This window comes from Eurypyga helias, unplaced genomic scaffold (genome assembly GCF_000690775.1).
Source record: "Eurypyga helias isolate BGI_N326 unplaced genomic scaffold, ASM69077v1 scaffold2271, whole genome shotgun sequence".
NCBI classification, from domain to species: Eukaryota; Metazoa; Chordata; class Aves; order Eurypygiformes; family Eurypygidae; genus Eurypyga; species Eurypyga helias.
Window position 1 is genome coordinate 20,199 of NW_010229970.1, and position 14,829 is coordinate 35,027.

The 14,829-nt window shown below is 37.5% G+C and overlaps 1 protein-coding gene across 1 annotated transcript in view; it reads left to right on the top strand.

Moving 5' to 3' along the window:
- CFAP43 (cilia and flagella associated protein 43) overlaps positions 1-14,829 on the top strand; it is a 42,554-nt gene that overhangs the window by 14,992 nt on the left and 12,733 nt on the right. The window contains exons 10-25 of the mRNA XM_010160563.1: positions 264-380; positions 1,496-1,576; positions 2,389-2,537; positions 3,557-3,660; positions 4,712-4,852; positions 4,983-5,152; positions 5,929-6,081; positions 6,513-6,643; positions 7,368-7,533; positions 8,102-8,215; positions 9,839-9,916; positions 10,976-11,101; positions 11,544-11,648; positions 12,329-12,445; positions 13,234-13,443; positions 14,366-14,572. Coding sequence (XP_010158865.1) covers positions 264-380; positions 1,496-1,576; positions 2,389-2,537; positions 3,557-3,660; positions 4,712-4,852; positions 4,983-5,152; positions 5,929-6,081; positions 6,513-6,643; positions 7,368-7,533; positions 8,102-8,215; positions 9,839-9,916; positions 10,976-11,101; positions 11,544-11,648; positions 12,329-12,445; positions 13,234-13,443; positions 14,366-14,572 — 2,169 coding nt within the window. The remainder of the gene's footprint in view (positions 1-263; positions 381-1,495; positions 1,577-2,388; positions 2,538-3,556; positions 3,661-4,711; positions 4,853-4,982; positions 5,153-5,928; positions 6,082-6,512; positions 6,644-7,367; positions 7,534-8,101; positions 8,216-9,838; positions 9,917-10,975; positions 11,102-11,543; positions 11,649-12,328; positions 12,446-13,233; positions 13,444-14,365; positions 14,573-14,829) is intronic.

A 14,829-nucleotide genomic window follows, 5' to 3' on the forward strand; every position in this document is an offset into this window, starting at 1 on the left:
ACTTTTAGAAACAAGACTTCTTGAAAACATGACTAATTGGATCACTTTAAAATGAACTAACCTGATCTTCAGCTAGTGTAAATTAATACAATCCAGTAAATTCAGCTGAACTCTACTGACTACCTTTTGTGTCAGTTTAGAGTGAAATATAAAACTTTAAAGAAGGAAGCTCAGAAAGATAGGTATTTTTTGGTGAAGTCTTTGAAAGCTTATACTGACAAGTTTCATAGGCCAGTGATGGATTATTTCTCTTTATTTGTCAGGGGACAATCTATACTTACAAACCTGCCCACAGTGGAGAAGCTGTCAAACTCTTGGATGCATGCAGCAGTTGTTTTCTGGCAGCTGATTTTCTTACTCCAGGGAACAAATACTGTGTGGTAAGAAATTATATTCTTTCTTATATATAATAGTGGCTCTTTGCAGGCGACCAATATGTTGCTAAGGCACAAAATCAAAAGCCTTGCAGAGATTGGAACTCTTCTGATATTTGTTACGGTTGTGTAACTTCTCATGAAAGGAAGGAAATGGCATTAATTCAGGTATGGTCTATAAGAGGGCTAGAACTTGCCCTAGAATGCAGGTTGGGTAATTCACAGATTGCTGAAATGTCATATTGGTTCTGCTGTTGATTTGTGTGCCTCACTGTTGTTCAAGAACATAGCTGAGCAAAAGGTGGATTCAGTTCAGAGAATAGATGTTGAAACAAGAAAATCCTATTGAGCTTTTCAGCCTTTAGCACAAATTGGAAGAGCCTGAGAGATGCGAGGTCCAGGGACAAAGAAGGCCTTACTCATGGATCTGTCCATTCTGAGAAATTCCTTGCTTTCCCCCTATGTCTGACTCCTGCAAGACGTATATTTTAGCCAGCGACTCTGATTCATCTCCAGGACATGAACTCTTCAAGTAGCCAGTCTAGAAAGCCTGGGGTCTTAATCAATTAGGTTTGCTGAATATGCGTATTTGTTGTTAGCATGGGAATGATAAATTTTACCTGAATCTGAATGACTAATGTGAGGATGGATTGACCTCTGGTCATACTTTACTGTGGAATTGTAAAATTGCCTGGACGTAAGAAGAACTCAAGCACCATTATGATATGCATCATTTGTCATCTGGGAAAACAAGAGCTTTCCTCAAGGCCTTTCCTATGAAAAGAAAATTTAAGTAGGTTTTTCTATTGCTGGCTGAATGGTGGGAGCGCTAATACTGATCAAGTTTACATGCTTTGCCCTAGACTGTCTCATTTTGCTTTAAGACCATTGCTGTAGTTGCAGCAATTCACACAAAAATACAAAACATTTTCCTTAGGCAGGTGTAACTTGCAGCAACTGGACTTAAAGCAAAAGCAAGATAATTCCAAGCAAAACTAGTAACCCTTAATCTGCTGTGCTCAGATGTTAGTTGGATTTCCATTCCATAGGAGATCACAAGTCATTTCCAGACTATTTAGCTATTCCAGCCTCTTTCAACTATGTTTTTCTCTGTTCAACAGTCTGTAACAATTTCAGGTGAAGTACAAGTTTGGTTCCTGGAAGATGGAACTTGCCTCAGCAAGCTGAACCTTGATATTGAGGTACATACAACTAGGAGCTTATATAGTGATGGATACTTAAAATTTCCTTTAACATTTTAAAATTCGTAGCATAATATTCTACAGATCTGGATCAATCGGTGCTGACAAAAGCTCTGTAGTGTCTTTGAAAAAACGATGAAAGAGGTTTTAAAAATATTACCTTTCAGAATATTTCCTTGAACTAATCATGTATTTAACTCACATATAAAGCAGAGGAAACATTGCAACCTGATGTCCTAGTGATCTGTCTGTAGGCATATATTTGTAAATAACAATCTAATTTTTTATGGTATTACTTTATTAAGTTTTTATTTCTAATGTTTGTCAGGACTGAAAGGAAAAGTTTCAAGTGTATAAAAACTAAATGCTTTGACTGATCTGAAAAACAGGTTTTAGGAATTGAGTTGGTAGAAGTATTTTGCACTTAATGCTTTGTCCTGATTTTAGATGCATTCAAACCCTGAAATCTGATATAGTAAGAAAAAAATCCCTTTCTGTAACTGCTTTACTCATAACAGTGTGCACACTGTTTTATCTCGTTGTAACCTCTTTCACTTAAAATCTGGATAGTTGATATAATGGGATTTTTTTCTGAGCAGTGCAGAATTAGCTTTTGATATGTAGGTACAGAACATAGGTGAAAATGCTTATGTGTCTAAAATGCTTTCTTTGATTAGTTTTTTAGATAAACCCCTCGGGGTTCTTGACCAAATTTTAGAGACTTCTAAATAGTAAAAGAAATCGCATACTAACATACAGCATAATATATCAAATGATATGAAACTGTTAAGCATCTTTTACTTCTCAACTAGGCAACTGCCATGGCTTGCTGTCCCTCCTCCAACAGTGTTGCCGTAGGGGCCAGAAGGGGTCAGATCTATTTCCTTGATGTTACCAAAGTTGAAGCTCCACGGGTTGTTCACAGAATTTTTCTTTCTGAATTTCCAGTGCTGTCTTTGCAGTAAGTATGTAGTAACAAGAGTGGCAGCATTGCCAATTTGGCTTGAGTAGTGCTGTTAATTGAATAAAAGAAGACAAGTTTTTATGCTAAAAATAACAAAGTAAAATATTTTAACAGCCTCAGTTTTTTTCCCAACATATTCTGAATTGCTTACCAAAGGAGTAGTAGCAGGATTTATGTGACAGAAACATAATAAGCCTGTATTTTAAGAAGGTTTAACCGAGCTCTGAAGACACAGATGTATAAGATCCTTTCTGACAAATTGCCATATGCACTCATTATGCACAATTCCATGTATCTGATTTTAGAGAAATATTTCTCACTGAATATAAATTTGAGGTTTTATGAAGTTAAATTTAAACCTTTTGGTCATCCCTTCTTATATGGTGGATTTTTATTACCATTGATAAGTATTCATCTGCTTACAGTTCTGGAATTTACCAGTCCCCATGTTAATTAGCTCTAGTAGCATTTTTTGTTTGTTTGGGGGAGGTTTTTTTTCAACTATTGAAAAGTAGTAAGAGTATTTGACTTCTGCTTTTTAAAAAATCAAATGGATGTTGAACTGTTGTACTTTAGTATAAATCTGCCTGTTATTTGGAGACTTAGATGTGATCTGTTTTCACAGCTAAGAAAAAAACCCATTAAAAATAGATACAGAAAGCAACTTATTCAAAGTAAAATCAATGCAAAGACACGTCTATTCAAAATAGTATCAAAATCTGTATAGTAGGTTTATTTTTTAAAATGTGAACTTCAAAGAAAGATTTAATAAAATTGTTGACATAGACTGCTATGGACTATCATTAGCTTTAGACTGACTGACTACCTATTTGATTAGAAATTGAACTGATAGTCCTGGGCTTTATATCAGGTCCTAACCCTGCAAACCTAGAAGCTGAAATTCTAGGTGGGTTTGTGCCATCAATGAAGTCAGCAGAGTTATGGGAGTGGAATTATTTGACCCTTTCCATTGATTGTATTGAACTTTCTTCTACTTGGATTTATATTTTTCCTAGTTATGATCAGACTGGCCAGTTCCTCATCGCTAGAGCTACAGAAGGACACATCTTTATTCTAGATGCCCGGCCTTCAAAATTATTCCAAGTTCTTGGATATGAAGGTAATGCATGTAACAACATTAACTACATCATGTTTTTGCTATCTGCTGTATTTTAGGTTTACTCGCTGGTCAGGCTAAACCACTCTCCTTCATTCTACATATGTTTTAGGAGGACTAAAGATATTCTTCCCACCTATTTCTCAACTGTATTTTGTCCTGACCATTATTTTTTTTCCCCCCTCTGTAATTTCAGTTAGCAAATACACCAATGTTACTTTTCATACTGGGCATGTGTAAGTCACGGAGAAGAGAATAGGTTAGTTGACCAGCTGATCATGACTCCAGCACAAAGTAATAATGCTGGCAAAGAACTGAAGAACATGTAAAAACTTAGACTAAAAAACTGTAGGTCGTAACAGCTGGGTGCAACCTCCTGTTACAAATGTCTGCCCCAGACAGACGTCTTTAACATGGGGGCTGCTGGAATTGCTTCAGTATAAACTTTAATAGTTTATACTGAAGAATAAAAATTGATGGAATCTTAACTCACAAAAAAATTATTCTGAAATTTGTAAATTTATTTACACAGTCAATTCCACTAACATTAAACTTACAGATCCCATGTGTGTATATAGATCTTCATCATCATTTTAAGCATGAAGAACATTATTTTATAATTTTATCTGGTTTAACAAAGACAGAATTACATCTCCTTAGATAATTTTCAGAACTTGCCTGATCATGTTCTCATTGGCTGCCTGGCTTCTTAGAGGAGGGATTTTCTGTGCTTTATCTGGTGGTTATCAGCAGACAGCCTCAAAATTGCTACAATTCAAGATGGATGTAAACTAAGATTTGAATGTTTAATGTAATAATAACACTCTGGTGGTTAGCATTCTCAGTGCCCGATGCCCCAAACTGAAGTTGTGTGCATGCAACCCTTTCTGAAACCAGGTTGTGGCTTGTCTGACATTTTAATGTGAGTTCAGAACTGTGTGGTTGAGCTGAGATGATGGAACAGGGATGTAATTTTGTTTTACATGATATCTTAGTGAAAACAATGTTACCATACTCAGTAACAATTTGCATTGGTGTTCCCTACCTGCGTCAGTGTTGTCAGATGAAGTGCTGGGTCTTTCAGTAGTGTCTGACTTTGAGAACAACTTAGTCGAAGTGGTGGTACTTCTTAATGTAGCAGAAACCCAGCGAGCAAGACTGGAAATTTTTTGTCTGTCTTCAGCACTCACAACAGGTAAGAATTGAAAATTCACATCATGCTCGCTCCTTGCTGAGATTGGTTTTCATAACTACTTGGTGGGTGAAGCACCTGCATTAGTGCTAGTGATGCCTCTTCTTCCCTGTTTCTTTTTTCAATCTTCTAGATAATGATAAGTATGTTAATGAACAAGGAATGCTTAATGCTAGTGCCATTAGAAAGGAGCAGTATGATCTGGATTACCCTTTGAGCTCAGCGGTGAGATTGAAGGATAACACTGTTTACGGTTACTGTTCCTGTGCACCTTTCATCTGTAAATACCGTCTCTCTAAAGAGGTAATTCTCTGAAGCTGCTTTGTTTTGGGTAGTGGTTAAACACCAGTGAACAAAGGCTGTAGATGAAGTGAATATAGCAGGATGTTATCTTTTAAAAAATCCTCTCCACACTGAAAATATCTACTTCGTCCATAAACATCAACTTTCAGCATCTTACCACCTGCTCAGAAACCTGGCAAAAGCAATCTCCTTGTTCTATTGCAGAGGAAGCCAAATATTGGTCCTTAAAACTCATACAGCTTGCAGACACTTCACATGTAGCTTCTGTATAGGAGCTGTGCTTTTGTGCAGTCTGCTGAGTAACCTGAATATCCAGCTGTTGAAGGAACTGAGCCAGTGTGAGCCCATGACTGGCACAACTGCAAACCCAGCCCAGCCCTGGCTCACAATGAAGTAGTGGGGGCTTCGGGAAGCCACTGTCATTGCCTGCTGATGCACCGGGGCTGTCTGCAGCTCATGGGTCTCCCTCAGTTTAAGTCAGGTCAAGTAAGGTGGTGAGTTCCAAAGGTGAGCATTCCTCCTTGACAAGTCCTGTGCTTTCTAAGCCCTAAGCCAAGAAACTCCAGGCCCAAACATACTGCATACAGACCCTTTTGAAGAGATGAGAAGCAAATTAGCAGCAAAGCAATGGTACTGCTTCCTGAGCTCCATAATCCAGCAATATTTTAAGTTGCAATGCATGTGATAACCCACAAAGCTATCATTAATCTTCTCAAAATGGCATAGATATGTCCATCATCTGAACTGCTGCTAATGTTTGTTTGTTTGTTTGGCAGAATATTTTGGAAGATACGTCAGTGTTTTTATCAGAAAAGAGGACTCCTAGCAATCAGTTTGGACCAGGGTTCCTCTGTTTGTCACCCAACGGCCGCTGGCTGGCGTCAGCAGCAAAGGATGGTGTTTTGTTCATCTATCATACTTTTACTATGGTAAGTAGGCATCCAGGCACAGGCTTTGTTTGGTTTACACAAGAAAGAGGAGTGAAAGCTACTTTCTTTCACTGTATGCTTTTCTTCACTCAAATGTATGGTGTTCCAGAAAAATGTGTTGAACATGAACTCACATAGCATTATACAGTACAGTTGTTTTCATGATGAATGGGCATGTGATCATACAAACTACTTACTTTCTTCTCCAGTAAATCTTATATAATTTTACTACTCTTCTTTATCTCCTTCAAAATCAATATATTAGAAACATGCCCCATCGGTACTCAAATATGATGAACTCATAAATCCTAGTCTTTCATATACTTTGTATTGACATTTTAGATTGACTTTTATCTAAAAATAAAGAAGCATAATTTACATTTACCATTAGAAAAACATATTTGCTGATACTGTTTCTGTGACTCTTCTAGGATATACTTGCTCAAAAGCATTGTCATTCATATCAAGGAGGGGGAATCAGATCCATGGTATTTTCACTGGATGGGAAATTCATCCTCGTTAATGGGGAAAATGATGGTGTCCTGGTGTGTCTGAAATGGAAGTATGTATAAAGTGGCAGACCAATATCGATTGTGCAAATTCTTGTATCCTGACAGACTAATTTTTGCATCTACTTGTGATTCTAGACGTGCTTTTTATTAGTCTCAAAGTAAGGAGGAGAATTGGATAGAGATAAAACCACTCCTCTCATCTTTAGAGATGGTCTTCCTAGCTCAGGAAAAGTCTTGTACTTGGGGGTGTGGTTGCAATACAGGATGTAGGAGTGTCTTCTGATGAGTGTTACCCATATTGAGCTTCTTATCACTCTCAAAAAAAACCATCTGCAAGGGGCTCTCTGGACATGTAAGGGATGTAATCTCATAACATACTATTTTAATTCAGGGATTAGGAGCCATCACAGCTTTAATGGGAATTCAACTGTGCCTATAGAGAGCTCTTAGCAGACATTAGGAATAAGAAACACTTATTTAGACACTATTACACAGAGAGCTTTTCTGTGGTATACCAAATGTTCAGGTGCATACATAGACTAAAGGTGACTCGGCCAGAGCAAGACTTCTAATCTGGGTAATCCATATTCAGAATTTCTAATTCTGTGGAAACTTCACCTAATTATGCAGTTCTAGAACTCAAACAATATTGAATCATATGTAAAAAATATTGAATAGGCATTTTTAAACAACTTAATTGTGTTATAAAGAATCTTTAATACTTCATCCTCCATAACACACAAAAAATACATCGGTTTCCTTTCTGTTTACTAGGAAAATAAACAACATAGAAGTTAAGGAAGCTGTTTATCACTGGCATTCTCTTCTTGCTATATTGAACAAGTCTACTTTGAATGAAAATGTTGCTTTAAAATCTATGGCAGAATGGCAGTTTGACCCAGAATCCACATCAGAAGCACTTCCAGAAGAAAAATTCAAGGTGTTTTCTTTATTTTTATGGGGGGACAAAAAGTTTGATCATTATCCTAAAATTACACATGATAAAAGCTGTCCTCAAAACAAACTCTGATCCTTCTGTAGAAGTAGAATAATACCCTGAGAATAGGCTGAATATGCTGGTATGATAGGCATAGTATTATCAAGGAAATTAAATAGTTATGAGTAGATGATGCTCATGTCTTCAATTCTTTTAGCCACAGAGAACTCTGTGAAACTGTTTCTCCTCACGTGAAGTTATGTGTCATTCCAGTGTGATGTTACTGCTATGCACTGTGTGTTACTAGTTGTGTATTTTTCTGTTGAAAAAGCAAAGTGGTGATTACAGAGATTAGTGCAGTCAGCCTCTTTGAGTCAAAAGGATTTGCGTAGTAGCAAGGGTTTGAAGGGACAAATCTGGGGACTGGTTGAGGAATAAAAATGTTGTAACACAGTCTGGAATTTGGTGATGTAGGTGTTGCTTCTAATGTGAGTCCATTTTTACCTTCATTTCTGCCTCTCTTTCATTCTCTCTAAGTACCTGAGATAGATGTTTATATCCTTAATTTCAGGAGGCACCACTTAAATCTTCTGATGTTGAGGTGACAGGAGAAGATGGAAATGTCACCAGTTGGTATTCAGCCAGTACTGATGAAGTGACATGGATAGGTCAGAAAATAAAGAAGGTACTTACATAGCACAAGTGTTAATCAAAGCCAGAGTTTTCAAGAGTCAGAAGTAATTTGGGCTGCCAAATAGCATGCTGTAAAGGAGTCTAGTTTCTAAAGCTTTTCCAACATTTGGACCTCTCTTTAAGGCATTGTGTTCTAAACTTCTAGAAATCCCAGGTCAAGGTGATAAACACATCAGAGCAGGTACCTAGCTCTGTAGCGTTCTGAAGACCGAAAGAACACTTCTACACAAGAATTAAACTAAAGAAAAAAAAATTGCCAGCAAAATTGGCTTCCTTTAGAAACTTATAAAGACATTTTCTTATAAATGTCAAAAAGCTGCACAGGAGATTATTACCAGAAACCAAGCAGGTGCTCTCTTCCTCCCAAGGGTCAGAATATCATGTTCTACAACACTGATAAATCAGCAGTCAACAATATGACAATAATTACAAACCCCTGAGGTTTATTCCAGGTTAAGGTTGAGGTGTGTGTATTCTATAACCAAAGGTTTTTATAAGTAAAATTACATCAAAGACCTGTCTACAGAGAGAGGATTTAGCACTTTGTGAGCCTGGAATGTTACTATAGATTTTTTTTTTTCCCCAGAAATATGAATTTATGGTGGATGCTAGCAGGTTCTTTCTGATATGAGCCAGAGCTTGGTATTTTGTGTAGCTTTTAGAGTTCAGTGATAGGACAAAGAAAATATCATTTCCTTCTGGGTGATCTCAGGAGTGACATTCTAAATTATGATGCAGTTTCATAAGTGGCTTAATTCAATCTAAGACATACTGTCACTGAAATTATCTTCTCCATCTCTCTCCCAGACATGTATTCCTGTTTCTAATTGTTGGTGGCACTCATGCTTTGGTGTGCCTATTGGGATATTTTAGCAAATCCATGTGGCTGTGCATACACATGAGTACCACCTCACTATTAGTATCAGCTAGGGACAGGTGATGAGAAGCAAGGGCTGAAGTGCAGCACTGTGGTCCTAGATTGTCTTAACCTGCTCATTGATGTCCTAAGACACTTGCATCTTTCTTTTGGAGGATGAAATCCATCCAGTGACAAAACGATACACCCCTTCTTTCAATCAATAGGCATCATCCTACTGAAAGTTTTAAACTTTAGAAAGCAAATTCCATAGATGCAGACTAATTGCAAAATTTTCCCTAAGAGATGAATCAGCAAAGCTGTAGTGGCAAAGAAAATTTCACTGCTTCCAGAATGAGTAACAGATGCTAGCTTATGTGTGTCTTTAAATATCCCACAGAAATGCTTAGTGACAATGAAAAATCTGAGGAGTATAAAAGAACAAATTCTGGCAGCAGGCTTTACCCAGTTCAATGTGTTTGTGATCATTTCACTTGTAATTACATCTTTCTTTAACATTTTCTTTTTTCTAAGCTTTATTGCTGTACAACCAGTTTACAATGTGACCTGGTTGTACAATCCTTTTTCTCTTAAGCAATTCTAAGAATCATCCAGTTGGATTAGGATTATGTCTGTTTCTGTTATTAATCCCTTTGGAGTTTTGTATTCTGTACAGATAATATTCTTTTAGATTATTTCAATCTTTTTTTATCTTTTTGTTTGTTTTTGTCTTTCAACAATATATTCGTTATACGTCAGGTCATTAGAGAAGAGAGTCAGAGGTTTGCTAACCAGAAGAAAGAGCTGCAAATGGGAATTAAAAAGTTGCATAACACTGTGAGTTTCTACAAGGGAAATGGCTTATCTTACCGGTTTTGTTTGCACATGCACTTCCTTTACGGCTATCAGCTCTAGCGCTGTAACATTTTTGCAGTGAACTGAGCAGACAGGTAATAGAGACATGCTTCTTCAGGGTCTATATGCTGAACCTGTCAGGAACTAGTCTGGTTCTGTTTCCTTTGCTTCAAATAAATATTTTGTGCCACCCTTGTACCTTGAGCAGTATATCCCCTCAGCAGGCTAGTTTCTGCTTAAGAAGCTTCCATTATAGAAACTACTGTCCTCTCCTCCTGTTTCCTTACATAAAAACTGCTATCTGCAAGAGGATAAGGCAGAGGGTCACCTACAGGAGTCTGCCCCGGACCATGTCCAGAGAGATTTTGATTATCTCCAAGGATGGAGACCCCATGACCTCTTTGGGCAACCTGTTCCAGTACTCAGTCACCTTCACAGTAAAAAAGTGTTTCCTGATGTTTGGGTGAAACCTTTTGTGTTTGTGCTTATTGCCTCTGGTCCTGACAGTAGGCACCAGTGAAAAGAGCCTGGGTCTGCTCTCTTAGCACCCTCCCTTCAGGTATTTATATACATTGATGAAATTCCTCCCAAGCCACTCCTTTTTTAGGCTGAACAGTCTGTTCTCTCAGGCTTTCTTTGTATGAGAGATGTTCCAGTCCCATAATCACCTTCACTGGGCTCTCTCCGGTATTAGGTACGGGAATTTGTAGGTCTGTTTGTTGAACTGTGAGAGATAGATAACAACTTAAAGTTCTCAGAACCAGGGAATAAAGAATTGTGTGCTATAGGTTCTTAGAAAGTATGTCCAACTTCAATGCAACATCCTAATTGACTTTAAGAGAAAGTTGAAAATATATCCACGTAGTACTCTCTGTCACTAGCTACAGGCAGCATATTCTACCAATTGCCATAAAGCGGTTAAAAGTGGAGGCAATTAAACTAATTTTCTCTGATATCAAGTTCTCTAGTGTTAAAAATAACATTTTCTCTATTCACATTCAAATTACTTTTTATTCCTTATATTTGTTTTTAAAAAAACAGATTCAGAAAATGATGCGTGAAAATGAACAGGTACCAGACATTGAAAAACTGGAGCAGCAAGAGTTCAGCCTGGATGTAGAAGAACTGGAAAGAGCACAAGCAGAAGCTGAACAAGAAGTGGCCAGGGTATGATAGAATGGGGGGAGAACATTTTAAAGCTGGCAGTGAAAAAAAGAAAGAGGGATTGAAGAACAGAGGATGATCTCAAAGTTGCTGTTCACTGCTGAGAAGTAATACTTGAAAGTATTTAAAGTCACTTTTTGATGCAAGTGAAGCGGCTGATGCAGACGTTGCCAGTTGGAATATGATCTATGCCAGAAACTATAAATCAGAAACTGTGGCCTTGGGCACATTGCTTAAGTTCTATAATGCTATTTTCACAAATAAAATGATGTCTTTCTGTAGTATGCAATATAGTTTTTGGAGAAGGCAGCTGTGATAGACTGAGATTATGAAATATTGGTTATTTATTTCACCTGTTAAGTTTCTTTCAATAACTCAATAAAAATTGCCCATATCTTGTTATTTTTCACCACACTGTGCTATTTTCTTTTCTGTATCTTGAAAGGTGAGGAAGGAGATTGAGATGGAGAATTTAGCCAACCGCTATTTGCAGAATGTCATCAAACATGAGTGCTGGGATGCTATGTGTGTAAAAGGACGTGCAGTTAAGGTAACCTCTAACTCATTTTCTGCAGTATTTTATTGATTCCTTAAGGTACAGAGACAAAATAAATAGAAGTATAGCACATTTATGAGTTGCTTATGGGATGGGAAAAAACTTATTTCTTCCCAAGGCCCATGCAAATCTTTCATTCTGTTCATTTTGGCTGAGCCTAGCTGATTTTACCTTCTAAGGTGGATGGGAGTGCTGATAAGAAAATAAACAACATTTTTAATTCCTTGATTTCAGTTAATATCTTCATGCAGTGTTGCTAAAAGCAGAGGTAAATATTATTTTTCTGTGTGCAGTCAGTATGACTTCTGCTATGCAGAACATAAAGGCAAAAATTTAACCCTGATTTTGCCTATTTTAAACAGAGGAAAATTAGTCAAACTGATGATACCACATTATTTCAAGGGTGGTGAAAGATCAAGTAATTTTACCAAAATTCTGGTTGAATTCTGTGGCTAAAGAAGGAAAAAGAAGAAAGTACATTTTAACCAACCATTTTCACTAACTCTTTTGTCTTACCCCTGTATTTTTACTATATTGTCTATATTAATTGATCCTCAAATTTATTCCTGATTTTTACAAAGTCTTTATAACTGTTTAGCATTCAGGTATGGAACAAATGAATTGATAGATGCGTTCTGATTAACTTCTTATTTTTTTCTTTTAAATTTAAACAGTGCTTCCGTATGGCTTGTGAAGTGAGGAATTATCCACTGAAGGAACATAGTGAAGAAGAGGTGGAAACATTGGAGAAAGTTCTGCGGTTGAAGAAGATCGAGACTGCTGATCTTGAGGTACAATCTGTTTGAAGAACTGCATAAAGGTATTTCAGATCAGGATGTTCTGAGCTGGCATCTTTAACCCTTCTTTACATAGATGCACTTCTAATGGCCTTTTTCTGGCTGTAGAAATTGTCCAAAAAAAAAAGAGAAAAATGAAATGTTGATTTACTCAGAACAAATGTACAGGTGTTAAAGAACCACAAAATAGCTGAGGTTAGAAAAGTCCTTTGGAAGTCACCTAGTCCAACCCGCCCAGAGAAATTTGTTCAGGACCATGTGCAGTCAGGTTTAGAATATCTCCAAGGATTGAAGTTTCCATAACCTCTATGGGCTATCTCTTCCCATGTTTGAGAACCCTCACAGGAGAAGTGTTGTATTATGTTTAAATTGGATGTCCTGGATTTCAGTGTATATCCATTTATTCTCAATCTGTCACTGAGCACAAGCAAGAAGAGTCTGGCTCTGTTGTCCTTACTCCCCACCATCAGGTTTTTATATGCACTACCAAGATTCCCCCAAGCCTTTTCCTTCTTGAGGCTAAACAATTCCAGCTCTCTCAGCCTGTTCTTACACGTTAGATGCTTCAAACCCTTAATTGTATTAGTGGCCTATCACTGGACTTGCTCCAGTATGCCCATGTCTTTTTTGCACTGGGAAACCTACAAATGGACCCAATATTCCAGATACGATGATTTCAACTTGTATTATTTTGATCACTGAGCTTAACTGTAGATTTTTTTTCATACACGTGCCCCTGGATCATGTACAGAATTAACAGTTTTCATGTTTGTGATATTCAGGTTCATAAGACAAATCTGGAGATTGAGTCTGAGATTGTATCGTCTAAGGAAGAAGGAGAGAAGGCAGAGGAAGCAATGGCTGATGATAGTGCATCTTACTGCCTGACTGGGAGTCTGAGCTCTCAGTATGGTGGAGACACATCTATCCTATACCGCCAATGGGACTTGCACACCAGGGAGCAGAAAGTCAATCAGATAGTATTACTGAAGGTGATGTCTTCTTAAATGTGCATTACTGAGTGACGCTGTTATATCTGTTGGTTCTCATGGCAATCAGATTTTGGTCATACTGACACTATACAGTGGAGACCTGCACAGGCCTCAGAGTTACTGAGATGAAAGCTGATAAATGCACATCATGCAGTAGAGTACCACATGGATTTGTCAGCTCAGGTCTGGAAGAAAAAATATTTTTATGAATTTGGTTACCCAGTTTGAGGGTACCTGCATTTGTGCACTGGTGCTTCAGTTTAAGATCTTGTATAGCCAGAGCTAGCTTGCATATCTCGGCATGCCCCGTGAAAACATGACTTCTTGCCGTATTATTTGCTGCTGAATGAAAGATCAGCTGGATCCTTACACCATTTCCTTTTTTCTCCAGTCATCCCTTCATTTGGAGTCTTCATTGTTTCTGTTATTCATTCATTGCTATCAGACTCTCTTACATCTCTTACCCTAGCCAGTTTATTAAGTGGTAAACGTGCTACAGAATAGGCTTCTTATGAAGATGATCTGCAAGGGTAGAAGTGGTTAAACTACTATAAGGCATTGCCTCTTCAGAGCTCTTTAAGGCTGTAAACGGTAGCAGAGCTCAATGATCATGCATTGTAATACACAAAATCTAGTAGATCCACTAGTGTGTGAAGTAGTGTGTGTCAGATGGCAAATGGGTAGAAAAAAAAAAGGAATAAGTTTATAGGGGAAAAAACACCCAAACTGGTAATTTGACCACCTCCATTTAAGAAAGCTTGAACTCTGCCTGTATGATTTTCACAAAAAGTCTTTACCAGTTTATCTTCCTGTCACATATACAAATACACACGTTTATGATTCTGATGGCTTGAGGAGTGGTATAAAACCAGGAACGGATGTGACCTATGCAGTATTGCTGTTTCCTTTATTGGTATTTCAGGACATCATTTACAAAGTGAAAACTGCTTTTAATAAGGAGTTTGACATAGTTGCACGACAAAAGGAGCAGGAAATAGCACGAGTGAAAGAAAGAAACTTGAGGATCCGAGAAATCCTGGCACAGCTTGAGCTCCAAATGGAAGTGTGGGAACCAGCTCTTACAGACGAGGAGATACCAGACCAAGCGCTTACTGTTCAGGATTCAGAGGTGTCTGAAAAATAAATCTTTCTCTTTCTCCCACTCAAATACAGTTCTCTAATTCTTCTTATTTCCAGACATTGTGTCAGTACTGAAAAGCCTTAAAACAGATGTGTCTCTGTAGTTAAAACCAACTTTTTGACTCTTGCTTCCTTTCCCTTATTAGGGAGAAAGGTCTTAATAAATCAATCTGAAATGAATAAAATGTATACAATATTCATGTATTGCTATTAAAAGTTTTTAGTTGCCCATCTACTAGGTAGAAA